The sequence below is a fragment of the Aedes albopictus genome, unplaced genomic scaffold (genome assembly GCF_035046485.1).
Source record: "Aedes albopictus strain Foshan unplaced genomic scaffold, AalbF5 HiC_scaffold_531, whole genome shotgun sequence".
Taxonomy (NCBI): Eukaryota; Metazoa; Arthropoda; class Insecta; order Diptera; family Culicidae; genus Aedes; species Aedes albopictus.
In genome coordinates this window covers 4,315-25,000 of record NW_026917345.1, presented here as the reverse complement: position 1 = coordinate 25,000, position 20,686 = coordinate 4,315, and the positions used below count along the sequence as shown (strand labels likewise).

Below are 20,686 nucleotides of genomic sequence, written 5' to 3'. Positions count from 1 at the left end.
GCTAGTGAAAGTTAGCAGCGGTGCTCGTTTGTTTTGCCAAAAAATTTGCGACGCCATTTGACCTACTCTAATCAGTAGTGAGAGAGCGCTTATCAGTGCAGTGGAATCGGTCTCGTAGGAGCCAGGTAAAAGAAAATAGCAGATCTGAAGACATGGCGCTGCTTCCACCGGATCCGGTCTACTGCCTCAAAGCGAAGGACCTCAGTGCTTTCCATTCGCTGTGTTTCCACACTTCCGAACGGTTGTATTCCGGCAATGTTAACGGAAAAGTGCAGCTGTGGGATCTGCAGGTGAGTTGGCTGTTTTGTTCGCCATTGAGTACTGCTCTTTTGAACAATGACCGCTTTCATTTCCCTAGACAAATCGCTCAACGTACCAGCTGGCGGTGGGAAAAAGCCCAATCATTGGTCTGGCTCACACCGAAGATGCCTTGATTACTCAGGAGAAAGAGGGCGCCGTTAAGCTGTGGGAGCTGACCAACTCGGCGTACGTCCTCCGGCACGAATCCGCTACCGAACATGTCGGTTTCTGCCGTTTCGTACTGCACAACGATGCTGTGATAATGCCCCGTGGGGAAGACAAAATTGCGATCCTCTGTGGACAAACGTTCACCGAACGGCAACTGCTCAATCCGGCGACTGTTACGGAGCCCAAGCTTCCGCCCCTGGGAACGGTCATGTGTCTTCTGCCGGTGGTGATTAAAGAGAAGGCTTACCTGTTGGCCGCTTACGAAGCGGGAGTTTTGGTACTGTGGGATTTGGAAAGCTACAAACCGATCAGCCATTTGCAGGTGAGTTGCAAATAAGGCGTTCAATAAGGAGCTAATGAAAATGGCAAACACATCATGAATAACTCTTAAAATATTTTACAAATTATTGCTTCTAGGTTTGCCAAGACGAGTGCCTGATGGCCGTGGATTACGACGCCTACAACAATCGGGGTGTCTGCGGCGGAACCTCAGACAAGATCTACGTCTTTTCGGTGGACCGTCAATCCATGGAGCTGTGCAAAACGTCCGAAATATGCATCAAAAACGCCGGCATCAGTCGCTTGAAGATCCGCAAGGACCTCAAGGTGTTTGTCAGCACCGGGCGGGACGGCAGGATTCGCATTTTCTCGTGGAAAAGTCTGAGGCCGCTGGCCGTGTTGACCGAGCACCGGAACGAACTGTTGGACGTGATCTACTCGGACGAGAAGGTATCGATGTGGAAGGCAGTCATCATGGCCGCGGCCGGAACCGACGGTAAGATTTCTCTTTGGAATCTCTACAATTGACGATCCGGACGATCGGGACCCGAGGTGAGGCAATGAAACACGGGGCAGATACGTACTTTTTGACGAAGGGTTTACTTCTATATGAACGGTTATCATCACTACGTGCGCTTCTAAGCAATTTCAATCTGATTGGAGATGTGGTAATGTAGCATACAGGATAAACCTTAGACAATGTTGGCTATATACAACTCACATTTACAAAACCGGGCCAAACTGTGAAGATCGTCTAACTCTGGTTGCTTCTATTCGTTCTTTTAAATTTTTTAATTTATTATGTTACACATTCATTCACTTAAACTGTTGATTGGTGAAACACCTCCACGAACACATTTTATACTACATGCTTCTTTGCTACTTACAAAATATAATTTTCCCGGATCGTGTTTGTTGAAAAATTCGAGTTCAGTAACGATTATGAATCTACTAGGACGACTAGAACGAATTATGAAACGTAATTATAAATAGTGTTTTTGCTACATGTTTTACACGATAGGAATAATATATACATCGAATCGAAAGCGGTTGGTTGTTCGTTGGCGCTTTCTTGAATGCCGAAATCCTTATTCTTGGGACAAAGTTGTACACTGTTCTTCTGTTAATTTTGATTCCAAAAACTACTCCAGGGGAACGTATAACAAGTTTCAATAATCAACTTATCGATACATGGGCGAAATGTTGTTCTCCGTTTTTCCAAATTAGTGTCGTAAGAAGCTCATAGAAAAGACCGGAAGGTCAGTTCATTTCAGTTGTCCAAAACGGAAATCCATACAAGGCTACCAAATTTGAGAGGTTTATGAGAATATCAAACGGTTCTGCTTCGGGAATGATTGGATGACCCCCGTAGCCCCCGTGGAAACCAAAGGAGAGAACGAAGATAGATGCGGACCAACTTTTAATGGAGATCGTATTAGAGCTGAAAAGAATACTAGAAGGAGAAACAGCATCCGGCATTGATCACCAGAATAACACCAACAGCAGGGTTCGCTAGAAATATACGTGGACAGCAAAGGAGGAAAAGTTCAGCATACTCAGACTGCCGGTGAACGCATATATGTCACATGTGCAAAAACCGACAATCGAGAAAATCACGTCCAAAGTTCGAAAAAGTAAATTGTCTCAACTATGAAGCATAAATGCCGAATCGTGTTCTAACATCAACCAATTTTGAATTTGAGCACTAATTTTTGTTTTAGAGCGATTTATAAAAATTTCATAGGATTTCCAATGAAACGTGACACTTATGCGTCCACTTTTCAGAATGAGACAAATCGGCGTAGCATTTTTTCAACAGTTTTCGGAACAAATTACCGATTTCTATTTCCCTATATTATAATACACCATGATACATGGTCATGGGCTGCAAAATCTCAATATTGCCAAAAATGTACATGTGAAAATTATGCTTCCACCGGCAGCAGAGGACAATAGTAAAATTCTGATCGTGAACAGGGTGTCGACTACCTGGAAAAATCTGGAAAAACAGGGAATGTCAGGGAATTTATTTGTGGACCTGGAAAGTCAGGGAATTTCGTTGATGGTCAGGGAAAATTTATCACGATAATCATAAAACGATGTATTTGAGCTATAGGGGTAGGCGGGGCATAATGAGCAGGTGGGGCATAATGAGCACCTTGTATTTTCACTGTAAATCTTCAAATTAACAAAACAAATTGCTTGATTGTAGCCTTATTATCTAAAATCCAATGAGTTGATGACAAAACATTAGTCAAAAAATCCGTTTACCTTGAAAAATTAATCAAAATGCGTAAAGTGGTCATGTACTGGAAAAATATTATAAGAATCAGGTGACCTAAAATAAGGTTTTGGGTATCGAAATCACAACTTAGTGGGCATCTATCGATTTTCTTGATATTCCCTAGGCCAATGAAATGTATTTGTAACACTTTTCAACTATTTTTATAATTATTTTGTTGAAAAAATATGCTTCAAAGAGTTGGTAGTAGGGTGGGGCAGAATGAGCAACTAGTGAAAAAATAATGAAAATGGTAAACATCTTCAACAAACAAATTTTAATTTTGGTTTTCTCTGTTTTGATGCATATAGTAAGGTTTTGTCTGTAACTTTCAATTTATTAGCTTTTAAATTTCAGTATCTGTATATTATCACCGTTTAAAAATTCCTCAATAGAAGACTCATTGGAACCCCACAGTTCCCTACAAATTAAACCCCGTAATCCCTCCAAATTCTCATTGATTGTTGCCGGTATGCTTTATCATTGACAAGAATAGTCAATTAGTATTTGATTGTGTACAAAACTGATATTGATCATCCTGCCCCACCTAGGGTGCTCATTATGCCCCACCCCCAAAACACAACTCGCGGTTTTATACGTTTTTAAAAACATAAAATTCTACAACATTTATAACTTTATTCGGAATTTCAACGATTGGATTTTGTCAGTTAAGGTTCAAATGAGGATTGAACGTTAAAATTACACATTGATTGCACTTAATTCACTGGATTTGGTGGCAAAATGCTTAAGCTGCTCATTATGCCCCGCCTACCCCTACAAGTTCCTACAGTTATGGAATTTAAAAAAAAATGGCTGTATTGTTTCTTTAAACTGTTGAATCCATGAACCTGACTAACGATCAAATCAATGCATGATCTTAAACCTGAGTTTTGTACTACAGATTTTGTTAACGTAAGAGTGTTCTGAATTTTATTGTTAGGCCTTATTTTATGTCACCTTTACAAGTCCATTGTAGAGCAAATAAGCTTAAAATTAAAAGGCCCATTCTTTGGGGATAACGTTCTTTTGAGACACCTGATGGGTTCTAATGAATTTGGGTAACTCCCGCTGAGACCGGCCCACTATTTACACATTGTCTTCAAAAATGTTTAAGGTGCCGGTTTTCTGAAAGCCCTCGCTAAAAAAGTAAGAAAAATGCATTTGGTTACTCAAATTGATGAACCCCCCGTTAGTTAGAGCCACAGCAGACCCCTCGATTTTGGTCAAATGGTGGCTCATTTAAACCGTTATAACTCGAAAGTTTCTCTAAAAAACACCTCAAAAAGAATTGTTGTTGACAAGAGGAAAGATAGAGCTACTTTTAACAATAATAAAAAGTTGGGTCGGCCATATTGATTTTGGCCGCCATCTTGGATTTTTATACCATAACATTTTTTTCACCATGATGGCAACCACCGATTTTCAAAATGTTTGCATCAATTGAAAGTTAAGACAGGTATACATAACATATCGAAACATTAGAGATGTCTTTTTTCCTATCAAAAGTTATCCGCAGTTTTGTAAATTAAGCCACGTTTTCCCCATATATTTCCATATATGACATGCAACAGCATCCGAGTTTACGCCTGCATGTATACACAAAGGCGCGTGCCGCAAAATTTGGCCCAATCGGAGGTTCGTTTCCGTTTTTGACTGTTTCTCAATGATGCGGGCATTGCTTTTATAACTTTTATAGTGTTTTGAAAAGCTTAAACCTTCAGCTTTCCATTAGTGGACTCAGAATTTAAATTTGTGTTCGTAAATACTGCGAAATAACGCTGCATTTAAGAAAACGGCTGGCACCGGGCCCAGTGCGCAAATGTGGCATGATTTACAAAACGGTAGATAACTTTTGAAAGAAGAAAAAGACATCTCTAATTTGTTGATATGTTATGTATAAATGTCTCAACTTTCAATTGATGCAAAAATTTTGAAAATCGGTGGTTGCCCTCATGGTGAAAAAAATGTTTTGGTATAAAAATCCAAGATGGCGGCCAAAATCAATATGGCCGATCCAACTTTTTATTATTGTAAATAGTAGCTCTATCTTTCCTCTTTTCAACAACAATTCGTTTTGAGGTGGTTTTTGGGGAAACTTTCGAGTTATAACGGTTTAAGTGAGCCACCATTTGACCAAAATCGTGGGGTCTGCAAAAATTGTTGTGGCTCAAACTAACGGGGGGTCCATCAGTTTGAGTAACCAAATGCATTTTTCTTACTTTTTAGCGAGGGTTTTCAGAAAATCGGCAACTTAAACATTTTTGAAGGGGTCTGGTACGTTTGGCATAAGGCCGTTTGGCATAATGCCATTTGGCATAAGGACGTTTGGCATAAAGGACACTTGGCATAAAGGACATTTGGCATAAAGGACGTTTGGCATAATGGACATTTGGCATAAAGGACGTTTGGCATAAAATGATTTCAGTAAAAATGAACTACAAATTTATCGTCAAAGAACGAAAATTATTTTTAAAAAGGATAATATATTATTATTCATTATTTTTTCTGGTTATATTATGCAGACAAGGATGATTTGCTGGAAAGAATAATTACCAGGATCCAAATTGCTTGTATCGATAAAGAACAGCCTATATACAAAAGAAGGAATATTCCCCCTCCGGAAAAAAAATCCAATTCTTGGAAGCAAAAGGTTATTTCGAAAATAAGAAATCCAATGTAATGCACCACTAACAAGTTTGCCTTCTTTCCACTGAAGGCTGTTCTTTAATTTTTCTCCAGAGGGAAAATATATTTCACATATTCTTTATGCCAAACGTCCTTTATGCCAAACGTCCCTTATGCCAAATGTCCTTTATGCCAAACGTCCTTATGCCAAATGGCATTATGCCAAACGGCCTTATGCCAAACGTACCAGACCCTTTTTGAAGACAAGGTGTAAATAGTGGGCCGGTCTCAGCGAGAATTACCCATTTATTTATGGATTCAGTCTTGAGAGAGATGTCCGGAAATTTGTTGTACAGACCCCTGATGATTTTATTAAATTTCTGGAGAAAACTTTGTTTGATAATAACAATCCCGGAATGTCATCAATGATGCGTACCAGATATAATTATATGCAAGTTGAATTGTTTGATGATGATATGTGGGGTAAACTCCGAAAAAAGCTGATTTTTTGCGTAAGAAATCCTTCATAGATCCAAAAAAGTCGGCAATATAGAAACCATCCAAAATTTCGGTAAGAATATGGAAAGAATCTAGTGACGAGTTTATCAAAGACGTACCAAAATAATTGCAAATTGTTTGAGACTTAAGTAGATAAACACACAATAAAACAGAAAAGATCTTCTCTTTTATACTGGTTGACTAGAAAATTCTATATCGTTGGTGTGTTGGACTGTATTTGGAAACTAATGTTTTGTGGCTTCCCAGTCTTGACAAAATCAAAATCCTGTTATGTTAGACAAAATAACATAACAGTGTTTTGATTTTGTCAAGACTGAGAAGCCACAAAACATTAGAAAATTCTAGACAGATTTCTGAAAATGTTGAAAAGCATTTGAATAATTTCAACTGTATCAAGATGAGAACGTATGTAACGAAGATGTAATCAATCTTCTAAAAGCCCTTCATACGGAATTCATGCTGCAGTTCCTAGTTTTTGAAATAATTTTAGAAAAATTTCGAAACATAATCTGCTAGACATTCTGTAATCTTATTTTACGATACAAAATAAATTCAATCAATGCTAGAAGTATCAGGTAGAGTATAGCAAGAAAATCTGTACAAATATTCAAAAGTTGTATGGAGCTTTAAAAAATATCGTTAATACAAAATTTCTAAAAAATAAGTGAAATTTCGAGAAAAATCTAAAGAAGTTCTAAGTGAGTTTGTTGGATTCATGAAGTTTTTTTAGACAAATGAGGAAAATTAATAAAATAAATTCAGATATTTCTAATACATTATCCGTACTTATTTACACCAGTATAAGAAATAATATTGCAGAACTTTTGGATGAGTTTTTGATGAAAGATTTTCGTACCGTGCTCGGCGGAAATCATGATTAAATTTTTAAGATATTTTTTCAAATTTGCGACCATAAATTTCTGCTGGAGTTCCTCTATAAAACCATGAGTTTTCCCATAAACTCTTCCAGAAAATCATGAACTTGGACTTTTTTTTCATAAATTGTCCCTGATATTCCGTTAGAAAATCCGCCATTGATTTCATCTAAAATTTCTCCAAAAGTTTTTTTTAAGGCTTGCATAGATTTCTTCAGAAATTCCTCCAGGTATTTCTTCGTAAAACCTTGTGGGGATTTTCAGAATATTCCCCAAAGAATCCTTAAGTTTTTTTTTATCAGGAATTACTTCAAAAATTCTTTCAAAAATATTTCCAGTGGGTCTCCACAAATTCTTACAGGCAATTCTTCACAGACTGTTTTAGGATTTCCAGGAATCTTGCGGAAAGGTTTCCGTTCATCAGGTATTCCTCCGAATATTCCTGCAGGAACTCCTCCAGAGTTTCAGAAGTTCATTCAGTGATTCCAGCAGGAATTTTTCTGGAGATTCCAACAAAAAACTTATAAAGAGAGTTCTACAGGAATTTTTCCCGGCATTCTTCCATGTCTATGGTGCGTCTAATAATTACTGAAAATTCACTTTTTCTGGGAAACATTTAGATTAAACTTCAGAGGAAGCCATTTTATTTGGTAAAGCAAATTTAAATTTTAATAAACAATATAGATTAATTCACCATTGAAAAGGTCGTTTCAAACTCCTCAAGAATTACATAACTGTTGGTATCTAAAACCAATTTCAAAAAGATTTTTTGAAATCACATTTTGACAGCTGGGCAACTGTTTGACAGCTCCGTCCAGTACAAACTGCGACAAGGGGTGATTGAACAAATCGCTCCCATTCAAACTTCAAATTCTGGCGTTCGATTTGAATATCGTCGTATGTTTGCTGTGTTTCCTATGCAGATTCGACCTATTCAAATCGAACGCCAGAATTGATTTTCAAATAGGTTCCCGGGCACCAAAATTCATGAAAATTTGGATTTCGGCTCAGTTTGACATGCAGATTCAGGAGTCATCACAACACCACTGGCGTGGGGCGTTAATCTGTATGCTTGCCAAGGGCGCCATGGGACCACGCTACGGCTCTGATTTGGCTATCAAGATATTGGAGCTTTCAACATTCTCCACTGATTACCCAGCTACCGTAAAGCTGAAAGGGTTGACCGTGTTTACATTCAACGATTTGGTCTTGCTGACGTTGATGGTAAGACCTGTAGCTGAAGATCATTGAGCTTGCTCTGTATATCAGAGCGCTGTTGAGCTAGGAGAGCAACGTCATCAGTCAGTTCGAAGTCATTTAGGTGCTCCATGGTAATGGGCTGCCACAGCAATCCACGATTTGGTTCACGGTCAATCGCACCTACCAGGATCTCGTCGATGAGGAACGGTAGCGGTGTTAGTATACATCCTTGCCTCACTGCAGCAACGACCCGGATGTGATCGGACAAAACACCGTTGTGCAGTGCTCTGCACGAAAATGCCCTGTACTGTGCTTCAATGAGGCCGCTGATTTTCTCAGGGAGACCCTTGCGCCTGAGGGCTTCCCACATGCTTCCGTGATTGAGACGGTCGAAAGCTTTTTCGTAATCAATGAACACCAGGTAGAGAGATTCTTTGACTTCATTGATTTGCTTCAGAATGATACGGAGCGTGACAATACGGTTCACACAGGATCGTCTGACACGGAATCCTGCTTGCTGCCGTCGGAGGGTTGCGCAATCTTCTCCTGTATCCGATTGAGGATCACTTAGCAGAGGACTTTGAGAACGATACACAGTAACACGATGCCCCGCCAATCATCGCATACAGTCAGGTCACCCTTTTTGGGTACCTTTACTAAGACGCCTTGCATCCAGTCGGCCGGAAATGTCGCGGTTTCCTATATCAGGCCAAACATTTCAATAGGTCCTATCTGCATTTGAGAGGCTCTCTTTGTTCACTTTCTCTTTCAATTATTGCAATGTAATGGTACACTTTTCAACTATTTTTGCAGTACAAATCAAAAGACGATTGTTTTGACCATCGGTCAATGCAAGGAGACAATGATAATACAAATAAACAGCTGAGATATTAACGAAAGAGAGGGAAACCAAAGAGAGCCTCTCTTCTGCAGATAGGACCTTTAGACATGTTTGGCCTGATATGTTGCAGAATAATTGATGCAGTAGTTGTGTGGATACTACGAGGTCAGCTTTGAGCATCTCAGCTGACATGCGATCGACCCCTGGGGCCCTGTTCGATTTCATGCTACGTGTTGCGAAGAGTTTGCGATTAAACTGGCAACACTGCAACAATTGCATTTGCAGGCAGAACGGTACAATTGATTAGTTGTAAAGTAGAATAGATTGCGAAAACATGGGGAGTTTGTTACTATGGCAAGAATTGTGTACGAGAATGTAAGTTTTTTGAAATAACGTGACCAACCCTAATTCTGCGCAGTCCCTAATTCGGCGCACTTTCTCGAACATACCACAAAATTATGGACGCTAGTGCAATATTAGCTCTGTGTCCCTTAGCGAAGTTGCTAAAACATTGTCCTGGATCATTTTGCGACATAAGTAATAAAGATAATGTCTACTTTTCCATGAGGATCCTGTACTGCTGTCTTCGAGGAATCAGAATCCTCAAAAAACAATTGGGTTTTCTTCTTCTTTTCTTAAACTTCTTGTTCTTCTTAGGTGCGCAGAATTAGGAACCGGTATTAAATTGTGGTCCTAATTCTGCGCAGACATTTCAACACTAAGTTTTGAACATATAGGTAATTAAAAAAAATGTTTCTAGCAATCCAGTGAATGTAATTACGTTTCCACAAGTTAGTTTAGAAACTTTAAAGACTACGCTTTACGCTTCTTGCATTTTTGATCTGATAGTTCGACCGGATTAACCACTTGTTTTAAACAGTTGCTTTCAACCTCGGGGGAAATTTTATGTTTTCATGCAAGCATTCGTCAAATGCAACATATGATGTGAGTTCACATGGAATTTTCTTAAATAGAGGAAACCCTGGAATTGGACAAGAAAGAAGTCTCAGTTTGAAAACAAAGATTGTGCCACCTTGTCATGGCGAAAATGTTTATATGTATTGCCTTTAGAAATGAAAGTAAAGTTTATTAAAATTTAATGAGTGTGCATATTATGCGAGCTTCTAAAATACGGTGGAGAAGCACTGGTGAGAGCACTACACTGGGTCATTACCAAGATTTGGGAGGAGGAAGGTATCGTGTGTCCCATCTACAAAAAGGGCGACAGGTTGGATTGCGGGAAGTATCGCGCGATCAGCACCAAATTGGTGTCGGAAGAAACTTCATTGACTTCCGCTGCCTTTCCTATGCGTTAAACATAACGTCGGAAGTAGTGCGCTGTATAGTAAATCTGATGCTCTATACAGCGTACTACTTCCGACGTTATGTTTAACGCATAGGAAAGGCAGCGGAAGTCAATGAAGTTACTTCCGACACCAATTTAGTGCTAAATCCACTATACTGAGCGCTGCCTACAAGGTACTCTCTCAAATTTAAGTCGCCGTCTATCACCGATTGCATTGTAAGAGAGTTCGTGGAGAAATATCTGGCTGGATTCATGGGTGAACGCGCAACAACGGACCAGATGTTTGCAATCTGCCAGGTGTTGCAGAAATGCTGCGAATACAACGTGCCCATACATCACTTGAACATCGATTTCAAATCGGCGTATGATACAATCGATCGAGAACAGCTATGGCAGATTATGCACGAATACGGATTCCCAGATAAACTGATACGATTGATCAAAGCGACGATGGATCGAGTGATGTGCGTAGTTCGAGTATCAGAGATACTCTCGAATCCCTTCGAATCTCACAGAGGGTTACGGCAAGGTGATGGTCTTACGTGCTTGCTGTTCAACATTGGTGTAATTAGGAGAGCGGGGATAAACACGAGTGGAACGATTTTCACGAAGTCCGTTCAGCTGCTTGGTTTCGCTGATGATATTGATAGTATTGCTCGTAAATTTGAGACGATGGCGGAAACGTACATCCGACTGAAGAGTGAAGCCAGGCGAATCGGATTAGTCATTAATGTGTCGAAGGCAAAGTACATGGGCTCACTGGTGACCGCCGACAACGACACCAGCAGAGAAATTCAGATGCATTGTGGCAGGAAATCGTGCTTACTTTAGACTCCGCAGAACTCTACGATCGAATAAAGTTCGCCGTAATACGAAGTTAACTATCTACAAAACGCTGATCAGACCGGTCGTCCTCTATAGGCACGAAACATGGACCAACGCGCCCTTGGAGTTTTCGAACGGAAGGTGTTTAAAAGACACTACACCGTCTTCAACCAGAGGTTGCACAGACTGAACAATCACTAACATTAGGCAACGGACAACACGGAACACCCAGTGGACCAATGAAGGATTTTTCGTTTGACGAAAAGTTTCCTCCGACTGGAGCGGGAATCGAACCCTCACTCCGTGGCACTCACAATACGCCTAAACGACTGACGCCGCTAACCGCACGGCCACGAAGCCCACTGTTGCGTACCATCTACGGCGGAGTACAGTTGGAAGACGGGAATTGGAGAAGGCGAATGCACCACGAATTGGATCAGCTGCTGAGAGAACCAACCATCGTCCACACCGCAAAAATCGGGAGGCTACGGTGGGCGGGTCACGTCATCAGGATGTCGGATTGCAACCCGACTAAAATGGTTCTCGAGAGTTATCCGACCGGTACAAGAAGTCGTGGTGCGCAGCGAGCTAGGTGGGCCGATCAAACGGAGGACGATTTGCGGACCGTACGCAGGGTACGGAACTGGAGACACACAGACATGGACCGAGTAGAATGGAGACGTAATGGCTACTATGTACAGCAGAGGTCACTAGCGGAATTGAGAACCAAAAATTAGGTGATGTCACAATACAGGGCTGTAGCATTGGAAAAGTAATCTTCATCTGGGAATCGCGTAGTGCTGGTAAATTACTTGAAGCCCCTTAATTTTCGGAAAAACTGGAACAACATCGTCCAAGATCAACTTTACGCCCAACTTTGGCTTATTCTATACAGAAGAATCTACTTTTACAAATATCCTATAAATACCTAGAGTTGTGACAAATTGTAACATTGGAACCTACAAACAATCCTATACAACTAACCCTACTTAACCTTTAGCACCACCAGTTTCCTCGTCCTGCTCGGCCGCCATCGCTTCATGATGGGCCACCACCAGGCGTTTCCGTTTCCTCAACGGTCGACTTCGTTCCACCACCATCTCCCGACAGTTCTCCGCCTCCTCCTCTTCCGGTGACAGACGCTGCTCCCGTACTGGCCCACAGACTGTTCGCGGCGTTTCCTCTTCGCTCTCCGCCACCCGTCGCAGGTTCAACCGGGTTATCTTGAATTTGGGCAGTTTATGTTCCGGACTTCGGTCCACTTCCGCGGAAGTCCTCGTATCGTCCGGAACAACTCCGATCGACTCCAAGGTGTAGCTATTGCGACTGGCGGCCAAAGCTTCTTCCTGCTCCAGATCCTGCTGCCGCCGTTGCTCGTGGGTGATGGTCGTGAAGTCTAGGGGCGATTCTTCCGAGTCAGGTTCCCGTTCCGGGTCGCTGACGTCCTCAAGGCGGGGATCCGGTGATCGGCTTGTGGAAGGTTCTTGCTTCGGAGACTTTGGGTTTGTTGCCTTGAGGAAGTCGATCAATGGGATGGGGATAGGGATGGGTATGGGAAGAGGTATCACGATGGGACATGGGACAAGAATGGTTACTGGTGGAACTGGTAGACCCAGGATTGATCCTGGAGGGCGATTAGATGGTCCGGGATCCATATTGGGTAAGGGCGTTCCGACTGGCGGAGGTGGCGGCATGGCGTTCGGTTGATTTGGAAGAGATCCAAAACGGAACATGGGGTTCATGGGAAAAAATGGTGGTCGCATAGCGGGATTCGGGGGCATTTGCAGGAACTTATGAGGGATGTTGAGGGGAGGTCGAGGTGTAGTTGGCGATTCTCGGTTCTCGAACTTGGTTGGGGTCATTGAGTGGGGTAGTTTCTGCATCGGAATCGCTGTCCGTAAATCTTGGATGCCTCCACTGGTAATTGTGGCCGGTTTAGGAAGCATGGTAGATCCTGGAGATGCAAGGTTGTTGTTCATCACGTTGGAGTTATTGTTGTTGTTGTTGTTGGACTGGGAAAAATCAAATTTGTGATTTGAACTTCGTCTATTCTGGAGGACGGCTTGTTGCATAGGACGCAACCCGGGCCGGCGTTTCCGGGTTGCTTTAGTGGTACTTCGGCCTACCGGTACCTGCACGGTCTTGGAAAGCAGCTTAGAAGCAGGAGCAACGGAGATCATTGGCTTTTTGGTAGGTGGTGATTGCATCGATGGGGAGGGTTCCGGAGATGGATGCATAGGTATCGACGGTGCTGGAGAAACGGATTCTGATCGATCTGACGCCGGCGATACGGAACGGCTCTTGCAGTTCTTCAACCAGAGATCTGGGGTTATGAGGCTGCCTGAAATAGGTTCGTAATTGAGCAATTCGGTAAACTTGTGTAAGTTTGTTGAAACCAAGCCGCCATTAATAGTTTAACATTTTTTTATTCATTCGCATAGATTAAATAAATACCGGCTTAATTTCAGTGATAACTCACTATAAAATGTACCTGTCGAAGCACACTTCTCCTTCAGATGCGGATTCATATCCAAATGAGCTTGCGTTTCATTACAAAAGATTTGCATCTTGTACTGATTTAAACATTTGTCCGAACAGAACTGTAACTGCGTGACGCCATCCTGGAAGTCTACGTAGCTGACGGCATGTCGCACATGGCGGCACCAGTCGCACGTTTTAGCCCTCTTGAATGAGGCTCGGCGACTTTGCGAAAAGCATGACTCCGAACAGAAGATGGTGCCCTCCGTTGTGCCAAGGATTCCGTTTTGACCAGGTGGCACTCCTCGTCTGCACCATTGACAGATGGGTTCTGAAATAAATGAAAAGGCATTTATTAAATTATGCTACATTAAATTGATTTAAAATGTAGTTCAGTAATCAGATTTTGAATGAAATTTATTAAACAAAAACTTCTATAGCATTTAGATTACAAAAACTTCTACAGTGCGAGAAATAAGTATAAAAACAGAGCCGTTTTCCATACAAAATATAATCATGTTAAGGGATCAAAATCTCTTTTTCTAGCGATTCGATTGTTATGGAATTTTGGCTGCAACTTTAAAATAACTAGAATTTTGGCCAACGTTATATAAATCTTCTTCTTCTTCTTTATGGCTCTACGTCCCCACTGGGACTTGGCCTACCTCGATTCAACTTAGTGTTCTTTAAGCATTTCCACAGTTATAAATTGAAGGGCTTCCTTTGCCTGCCATTGCATGAATTTGTATATTGTGAGGCAAGTACAATGATACACTATTTCCAGGGAGTCGAGAAAATTTTCCCGACCGGAACGGGAATCGAACCCGCCGTCTCCGGATTGGCGATCCATAACCTTAACCACTAGGCTAACTGGAGACCCCTCATCCATGAAAACGTTTATATCGACTTTTCAGATTCAAATAAGTATAAAGACACACTTTTATATGGAAATAGTGTCTTTATACTTATTTAAATCTGAAATAGTTGACCAATTGACATGTGTCAGATGAAGAATCTCTATCTGATCATCGCTACATCTTTTCGGACATTTAACTGATTTGGTTGTGGCCAAATTTCATGGATACTCACCATCCATTGGCACCCCAAGTGATTTAGATGGATGATGCCGTTGATACTACAACGGCCTTCATCATGGAGCTTTTGAAGAAACTTGCCCTCTGCAGTCTGTGAAGGCTACAAGAGGAACCCCTTGGTGAAACTCTGATCTGGCCCAGCTCAGGAAACAATGTAGAAAGAGTTGGAACAGACGACGTCCGGTTGGATCGGAGGTATTCAGGACTGCTCGCAAGACCTACCAGAAATCACTTCAGTCTGCTGAACGATCTGACTGGAAAAACCTTTGTAGGGTATTGGTTCCCTTATTAAACATGTGGCTCCCATTTTCATCCCACGAAAAACAAAGGATTGAAGCGCTGTTTGTTTTGTTTCTTATTTTTGTATTTTTTTTTGGAAGTGAGCACCCATGAAAACAAAAAGAACGGAGTCAATCGGTGCCGTAATCGCTTGTTTTCGAATAGGATTGAAATGGGAGCATGAGATTACTGATGGCACACATACCCTATACATGTTTCCAGTTTGAGTAAAGTCAGTCGGTTGGACAAAATCCTTGCAAAAGGATTTTCAAGTGAACGAACTTCGTTTGCCAAATGGTGATTTCACTTCCTCTGATGAAAAAGTTTTTGAATGTTTATACAGTACACACTTCCCCAGATGTGTGGATATTACATCTTTGGATGAACCTGATGTCTTTTCTTGTAGTTATGATTCTTTAGCTTCGGCTCGGAGTATCATAACTTTAGAATCGTTTGAATGAGCACTTAATAGCTTTGCTCCTTTCAAATCTCCTGGGGCAGATAGGATTTATCCTATTTTGCTTCAGAAGGGATTTGATCATTTCAAAGATGTTTTGAAAAACCTACTTGTTTGCAGTTTTGCTACAGAGTATATTACCAAATACTGGCGGGATATTACTGTAAAGTTTATTCCGAAAGTGGGTCGTGCGTCGTTTGAAGAAGCAAAGAGCTTCAGACCTATCAGTTTGACCTCTTTTCTTCTGAAATGCTTAGAACGCATTGTCGATCATCACATCCGTGATGTTCATCTGGCCAATGTGCCTCCTCATGTGAACCAACATGCTAACCAATCTGGAAAGTCCACTGTGACTCTTTTACACAAAGTTGTTTACGATATCGAGAAGGCATTCGCTTAAAAGCAATCCTGCTTGGGTGTTTTCTTAGATATCGAGGGTGCCTTTGACAACGTGCCTTTCGATGTCATACTGGAAGCCGCACGGAGTCATGGTATATCTCAAATGATTTCCAAACGGATTCATCAAATGCTCAAAAACCTTTATTTCTTCTCGACATTGCGTCTAACAGGGATTAGGAAATTGAGTGTTTGTTTATGCCCCCAAGGAGGAGTCTTATCACCACTTTTGTGGAATTTCGTAGCAGATACGCTATTGAGGCAACTCAATAATAGCGGTTTTCCTACTTATGGTTTTGCCGACGACTACCTAACATTGTTTGTTGGTATGTGTATCACCACTCTTTTCGACCTGATGCAAAGCGCCCTTCAGGTAGTTGATGGGTAGGTGTCGCCAATATGGCCTCTCGGTTGATCCGAGTAAAACATCTATTGTTTTTTTTTACGGAAAGGCGAAACCGTAATGGCGTTTGACCTTTGCGTCTCTTTGATTCTGAAATCGATGTGACTGAACAGGTAAAATACGTTGGAGTCATTCTTGATTCCAAGCTTTTCTGGACACCTCACATTGAGTTCAGAATCAAGAAAGCTTGTATGGCCTTCGGGCAATGCCGGCGAACCTTTGGTACAACTTGGGGTCTAAAGCCCAAGTATATCGAATGGATTTGCACAACTGTTGTTCGTCCAATATTGGCCTATGGATGTCTTGTGTGGTGACGAAAGAGCGAAGTGAGAACGGTCCAATCAAAATTAGGCCATCTCCAAAGGATGTGCTTAATGGCGATGTCTGGAGCGTTCTCTTCCAGGGTTGGTAACCATCGACGAATAAAACTCCGTCACTTGCATCATCGTCGGCGACCGACAAAGAAACCACGACGAGGATGAACCGACAATAAAACATGGAGCTATAGTTTTCGTCATTCTGTTTTGTCTCCTTTTGCAACGACGAAAAACGAACATGTTTTCGTCACATGGCATCCGACTGCAGACGAAAGGCGAACCAGTCAAGCTTTTATTGACGATATAGCCTCGATCTTTCAGAGCTGTTGAAATAGCTCTGATAGTGATGGTATGCTTGTTGTACTGCCAATCCGAAGGTTTTTGGTTCGATTCCGAATGAAGGCGTGTTTCATTTTTGTTTTTTTTTTCGATCAGCGATTCCCATGAGGCTGATCATTCGTTCGTCTGCCCTGTTCGGTACAAGCCACTCAACGAAAATGCCAATAAAGAGAAACGGCAAAACATTTTCGTCGCGACCAGCAAACTGACTGACGGTGTTTGAAGAAAAATATTCAAGAGCTGCTAACTCAGTGACGCAAACTTTTTATTACCCGTTGTCGTCAGTGATTATGCTTCAGCTACGATGACTATTAACAACTCTGTCTCTTCAACTCCAACGGCAGCGCTCGAAGTTCTTTTTGACGTTGCCCCACTACACATGCATCTCAAACAAGAAGCACTTTCTTGCACTTACCGTTTATGCATACTCGGTTTACTAGAGGATACTCCTGTGAACCGCACATCAACACACTCCTCGTTGTTTCCACTTTTGGTGAATTGGGACAAAGTTGTCCTTGCTCGAAGTGATCTTACAATTGCTTGTAATTTTCCATATAGGATATTTTCCACGAATTTCCCTTCCCGAGAAGAGCGGACATCTGGTTATCTGGAGAGAAGTATTTCAGACGGCATCGTATGTTACACTGATGGCTCCTTTCTCGAAGGTCGAGCAGGTGCTGGTGTTTATTCTCGTGAGCTAAGGCTGCATCAGTCTTACTCACTTGGTAGACACTGCACCGTTTTTCAGGCTGAAATATTTGCTCTTATGTGCGGAGTGCAATCAGCACTTCAGCAGCACCTAATGGGCAAAGTAATATACTTCTGTTCAGATAGCCACGCTGCTATTAAAGCACTTGCTTTGGCCAACTCCAGGTTGAAGATAGTTATCGCTTGTCGAACTCAAATCGAGGAGCTGAATTCAGCAAACGCTGTTCACCTTGTATGGGTACCTGGCCATTCGTCCATTGCTGGAAATGAATTGGCCAATGAGTTAGCATCACATGACTTCATTGGCCCTGAGCCAGCTATTCCGGTATCCAACTGTTAGATAAAGCTTTAGATTGACACCTGGGCTGCCACTCAGCACAAACAATACTGGAATAGTTCGGAGTCATGTCGTCAAACAAAATTGTATTGTACTGAGCCATATCTAGGGGTGGCAAAGTATCTTACAAATCTGTCAAAGCAGAATTGCAGCATGCTGGTCAAAGGGTTGACAGCAGTGAATCAAAATTCAACCATCGCGCAACAATAATGACAATGTCGCAACCTGTATTTGTTGCGACAAAACAACCCATGCGACATAAGTTTGTCCCAACATGAAAATAATGGGATTAACATCGTACATCACGAGTTTAGAGATGGTTAAGCCTTGCATTGCGATTTTCGAACAGTAATTTCGAGTCGATAAACACTGCAACTCTGGTGAAGCTCTATCATCAAACATTTTCGACTTTGGGTTAGTAATAATTGATTATTCACGAGTTGAAAAGTACGCAACCAATTCAGCTTCCGTTTTGTCTGCAACAAAAAATTTCGAGATCATGTCATTATCTGTCACCAGTAGGGATAAAGACTAATCGTCGCACCTTCTTTGTTGCTTGTTTTGTGCCTCTTTTGTCTGACAATTCTCTTCACTGGTTGACTGGCAACTGCCGACTCAGCTATCATATGGCGAATATTCAGCAAGCTGATTCATTTGCCTGTGATAGTTGTGAATTCGATTATGGAACTTCGTATCATTTAATATGTAACTGTCCAGTTTTTGCGCAACTGCGTTTCCAAGTACTCGGAAATTCCGATGACCCTGGAGGGATCGGTTCTGCTTGTGCCTCGCACTGAGCAGAAACATAATTATTTAAACGATAAATAGAAACAAAACCCTTTTGATTTTATATTCCTTCAACTCGTCTTAAGTTTTTTTTAAACTGAAATGTTTTTTTTTCGTTGTTTTTGCGTTTTATTTTTATGTAAATTGAAGTTTTTTTTTCCCGGATCGCCAACTTTTTTTTCACGCGTTTCAAACATTTATTGTAATGTTCCGATGACCCTGGAGGGATCGGTTCTGCTTGGGCCTCTCACTGAGCAGAAACATAATTATTTAAGCAATAAATAGAAAAAATCTCTTTTGATTGCCGGCTTTCAAAAGATTAAATTTTAACCAAGTAAACAACCAATGCCGTGGGTCCATCGCCAGCTTTTCAGGCGAATCCTTGACCTACATAATACATCTCCCAACCACCCACTCCGTAGTACTTATGGGAGTGTCACTGAGTCGGAGGCCTCTTAAATAAGTGCTACATCAACACTTCCTTCCCCTATTCCAAGTTACGGTAAAGATGGGCGTGGCTGGGAATAATGACATTTGTGCTTTTGGTATTCTTGCATAAGATTGGAGCAAAGTTAACTCCCCGGCTTTGTTCCGAAAAGCAATCCGAGCAAGATTAGCAAAAGGTACATAAATGTTGTTAGTATCCAATCTACGAAGTATACCGTAACTACGCTAACGCTAACGCTAACTGCGTTTCCAAGTACTCGGAAAGCACTTATTAAGTGAAACTGATTTCAGAAACCTGAATCTTCAGGACGTGCTGTTGTTCTTGACCCGCAGTGGTAAAGAGCTGTAGGCTCTCTTTACGCTTTATGCGTAATTAACAGTATCCTTTTCAGGACGCTATGTGAACCCATTGTGGTACGCTTTTGCGTGTATGACGATCCTGTTCCCTTGCCTGCCCTTTCCCATGTCCTATCCTTTTTCCTTCCCTTCTCCGTCAGGTAAATGATGAATAGGCTCGTGTTCATGGCGATGGCACAAATTTCCCAAATGCCTCTGGAGCAGACCTATATTGATACCTGATACCACTGCAGAATGTGGAATGGTGCATTGTGTACCTCTTCACTGTACCTTGCGCTGTTCTGCCAGCAGTCCTACCCCGTGTATGCGTATCTGCCGTACGCATCATCTTCTTTGCGTATACTGCTGATTGACAGATCTCGACATGTACTTCAGTTCTATCTAGACTATCGAACGGGCTAGTTATGTAATGCGTTTGTTTTAACTTTTCAATGAAGTGTCCGTGTTTTTATAACGTGATTTTGCGAGTTCCGTTGTTTTCCCCCGTATATTATCGTTTCCGAATTTCCGAGTACGTTGTATTCCACCGCGTTGGCCTCCGGACTCTGCTCGCCGTCAGGTTAAGGTCCAAGTTTAGAACGGATTCGATCTCGGGAAGATTCGATCAGGAAGAATCGAATGGTGTAAAGTGCTGACTCACCGCGCCGGTGAGATTGTGAATCGCGAAAAACTATTGTGCCCCGGTTGTCGATCGGGTGAAGAAAAGTGCGGTTAGTGACTGAAAGTTAACCATGGCCGATGCGAAATTTGCTATCCCAAGCTGAACGGTGTTAACTGGCAGACTTGGAAGGTGCGACTAGAAAATCTGCTAGCGCGCGAAGATTTGTGATTGTGGCACGTCATCGAAAACGACATTCCACAAGAAGAAGCCATGTCTGCGATGTGGAAAAGTGAGGATCGAAAGGCTAAAGCAACGATGATTCTACTGCTGGAGGACAGTCAACTCCCACTAGTGCGGAACTGTGTGCATGCGAAAGATACATCCCAACTAACATTTATTGTGAATGTAAACGTCAACAAAGCGTCCTTAAGGACAGACTTGTTAGGATCCCAAAATGGCCGCCACAAT

At 41.8% G+C, this 20,686-nt stretch overlaps 2 protein-coding genes and 1 long non-coding RNA gene across 3 annotated transcripts; 1 reads left to right on the top strand and 2 right to left on the bottom strand.

Moving 5' to 3' along the window:
* Positions 1-1,793, top strand: LOC134284688 (uncharacterized; the record flags this gene model as incomplete). Its single annotated transcript, XM_062843776.1, is given in 3 exon segments — positions 1-290; positions 359-790; positions 886-1,793. Coding segments are annotated over 3 exon segments (960 nt in total). The 3' UTR covers positions 1,276-1,793.
* On the bottom strand, positions 1,346-10,416 carry LOC134284689 (uncharacterized). Its single transcript, XR_009995883.1, has 2 exons — positions 3,801-10,416; positions 1,346-2,857 (listed from the first exon to the last, which is right to left on the bottom strand). It is a non-coding gene; the product is annotated as an uncharacterized LOC134284689 (long non-coding RNA).
* Positions 10,417-11,363: 947 nt separating this feature from the next.
* Positions 11,364-19,945, bottom strand: LOC134284687 (sine oculis-binding protein homolog). Its single transcript, XM_062843775.1, has 3 exons — positions 19,915-19,945; positions 13,711-14,028; positions 11,364-13,560 (listed from the first exon to the last, which is right to left on the bottom strand). The coding sequence occupies exons 1-3, from the start codon at positions 19,943-19,945 to the stop codon at positions 12,209-12,211; spliced, it is 1,701 nt and encodes a 566-aa protein (XP_062699759.1). The 3' UTR covers positions 11,364-12,208.
* Positions 19,946-20,686: the final 741 nt, after the last annotated feature.

Excerpts from the sequence above, each read along its gene's own strand:
- LOC134284687 (XM_062843775.1), bottom strand. The coding sequence starts at position 19,945 with ATGATGCGTACGGCAGATACGCATACACGGG. Across the intron at positions 14,029-19,914 it reads GGCAGATACGCATACACGGG|AACCCATCTGTCAATGGTGC; the intron begins GTAGGACTGCTG and ends CATTTATTTCAG. Across the intron at positions 13,561-13,710 it reads GGAGAAGTGTGCTTCGACAG|GCAGCCTCATAACCCCAGAT; the intron begins GTACATTTTATA and ends AACCTATTTCAG.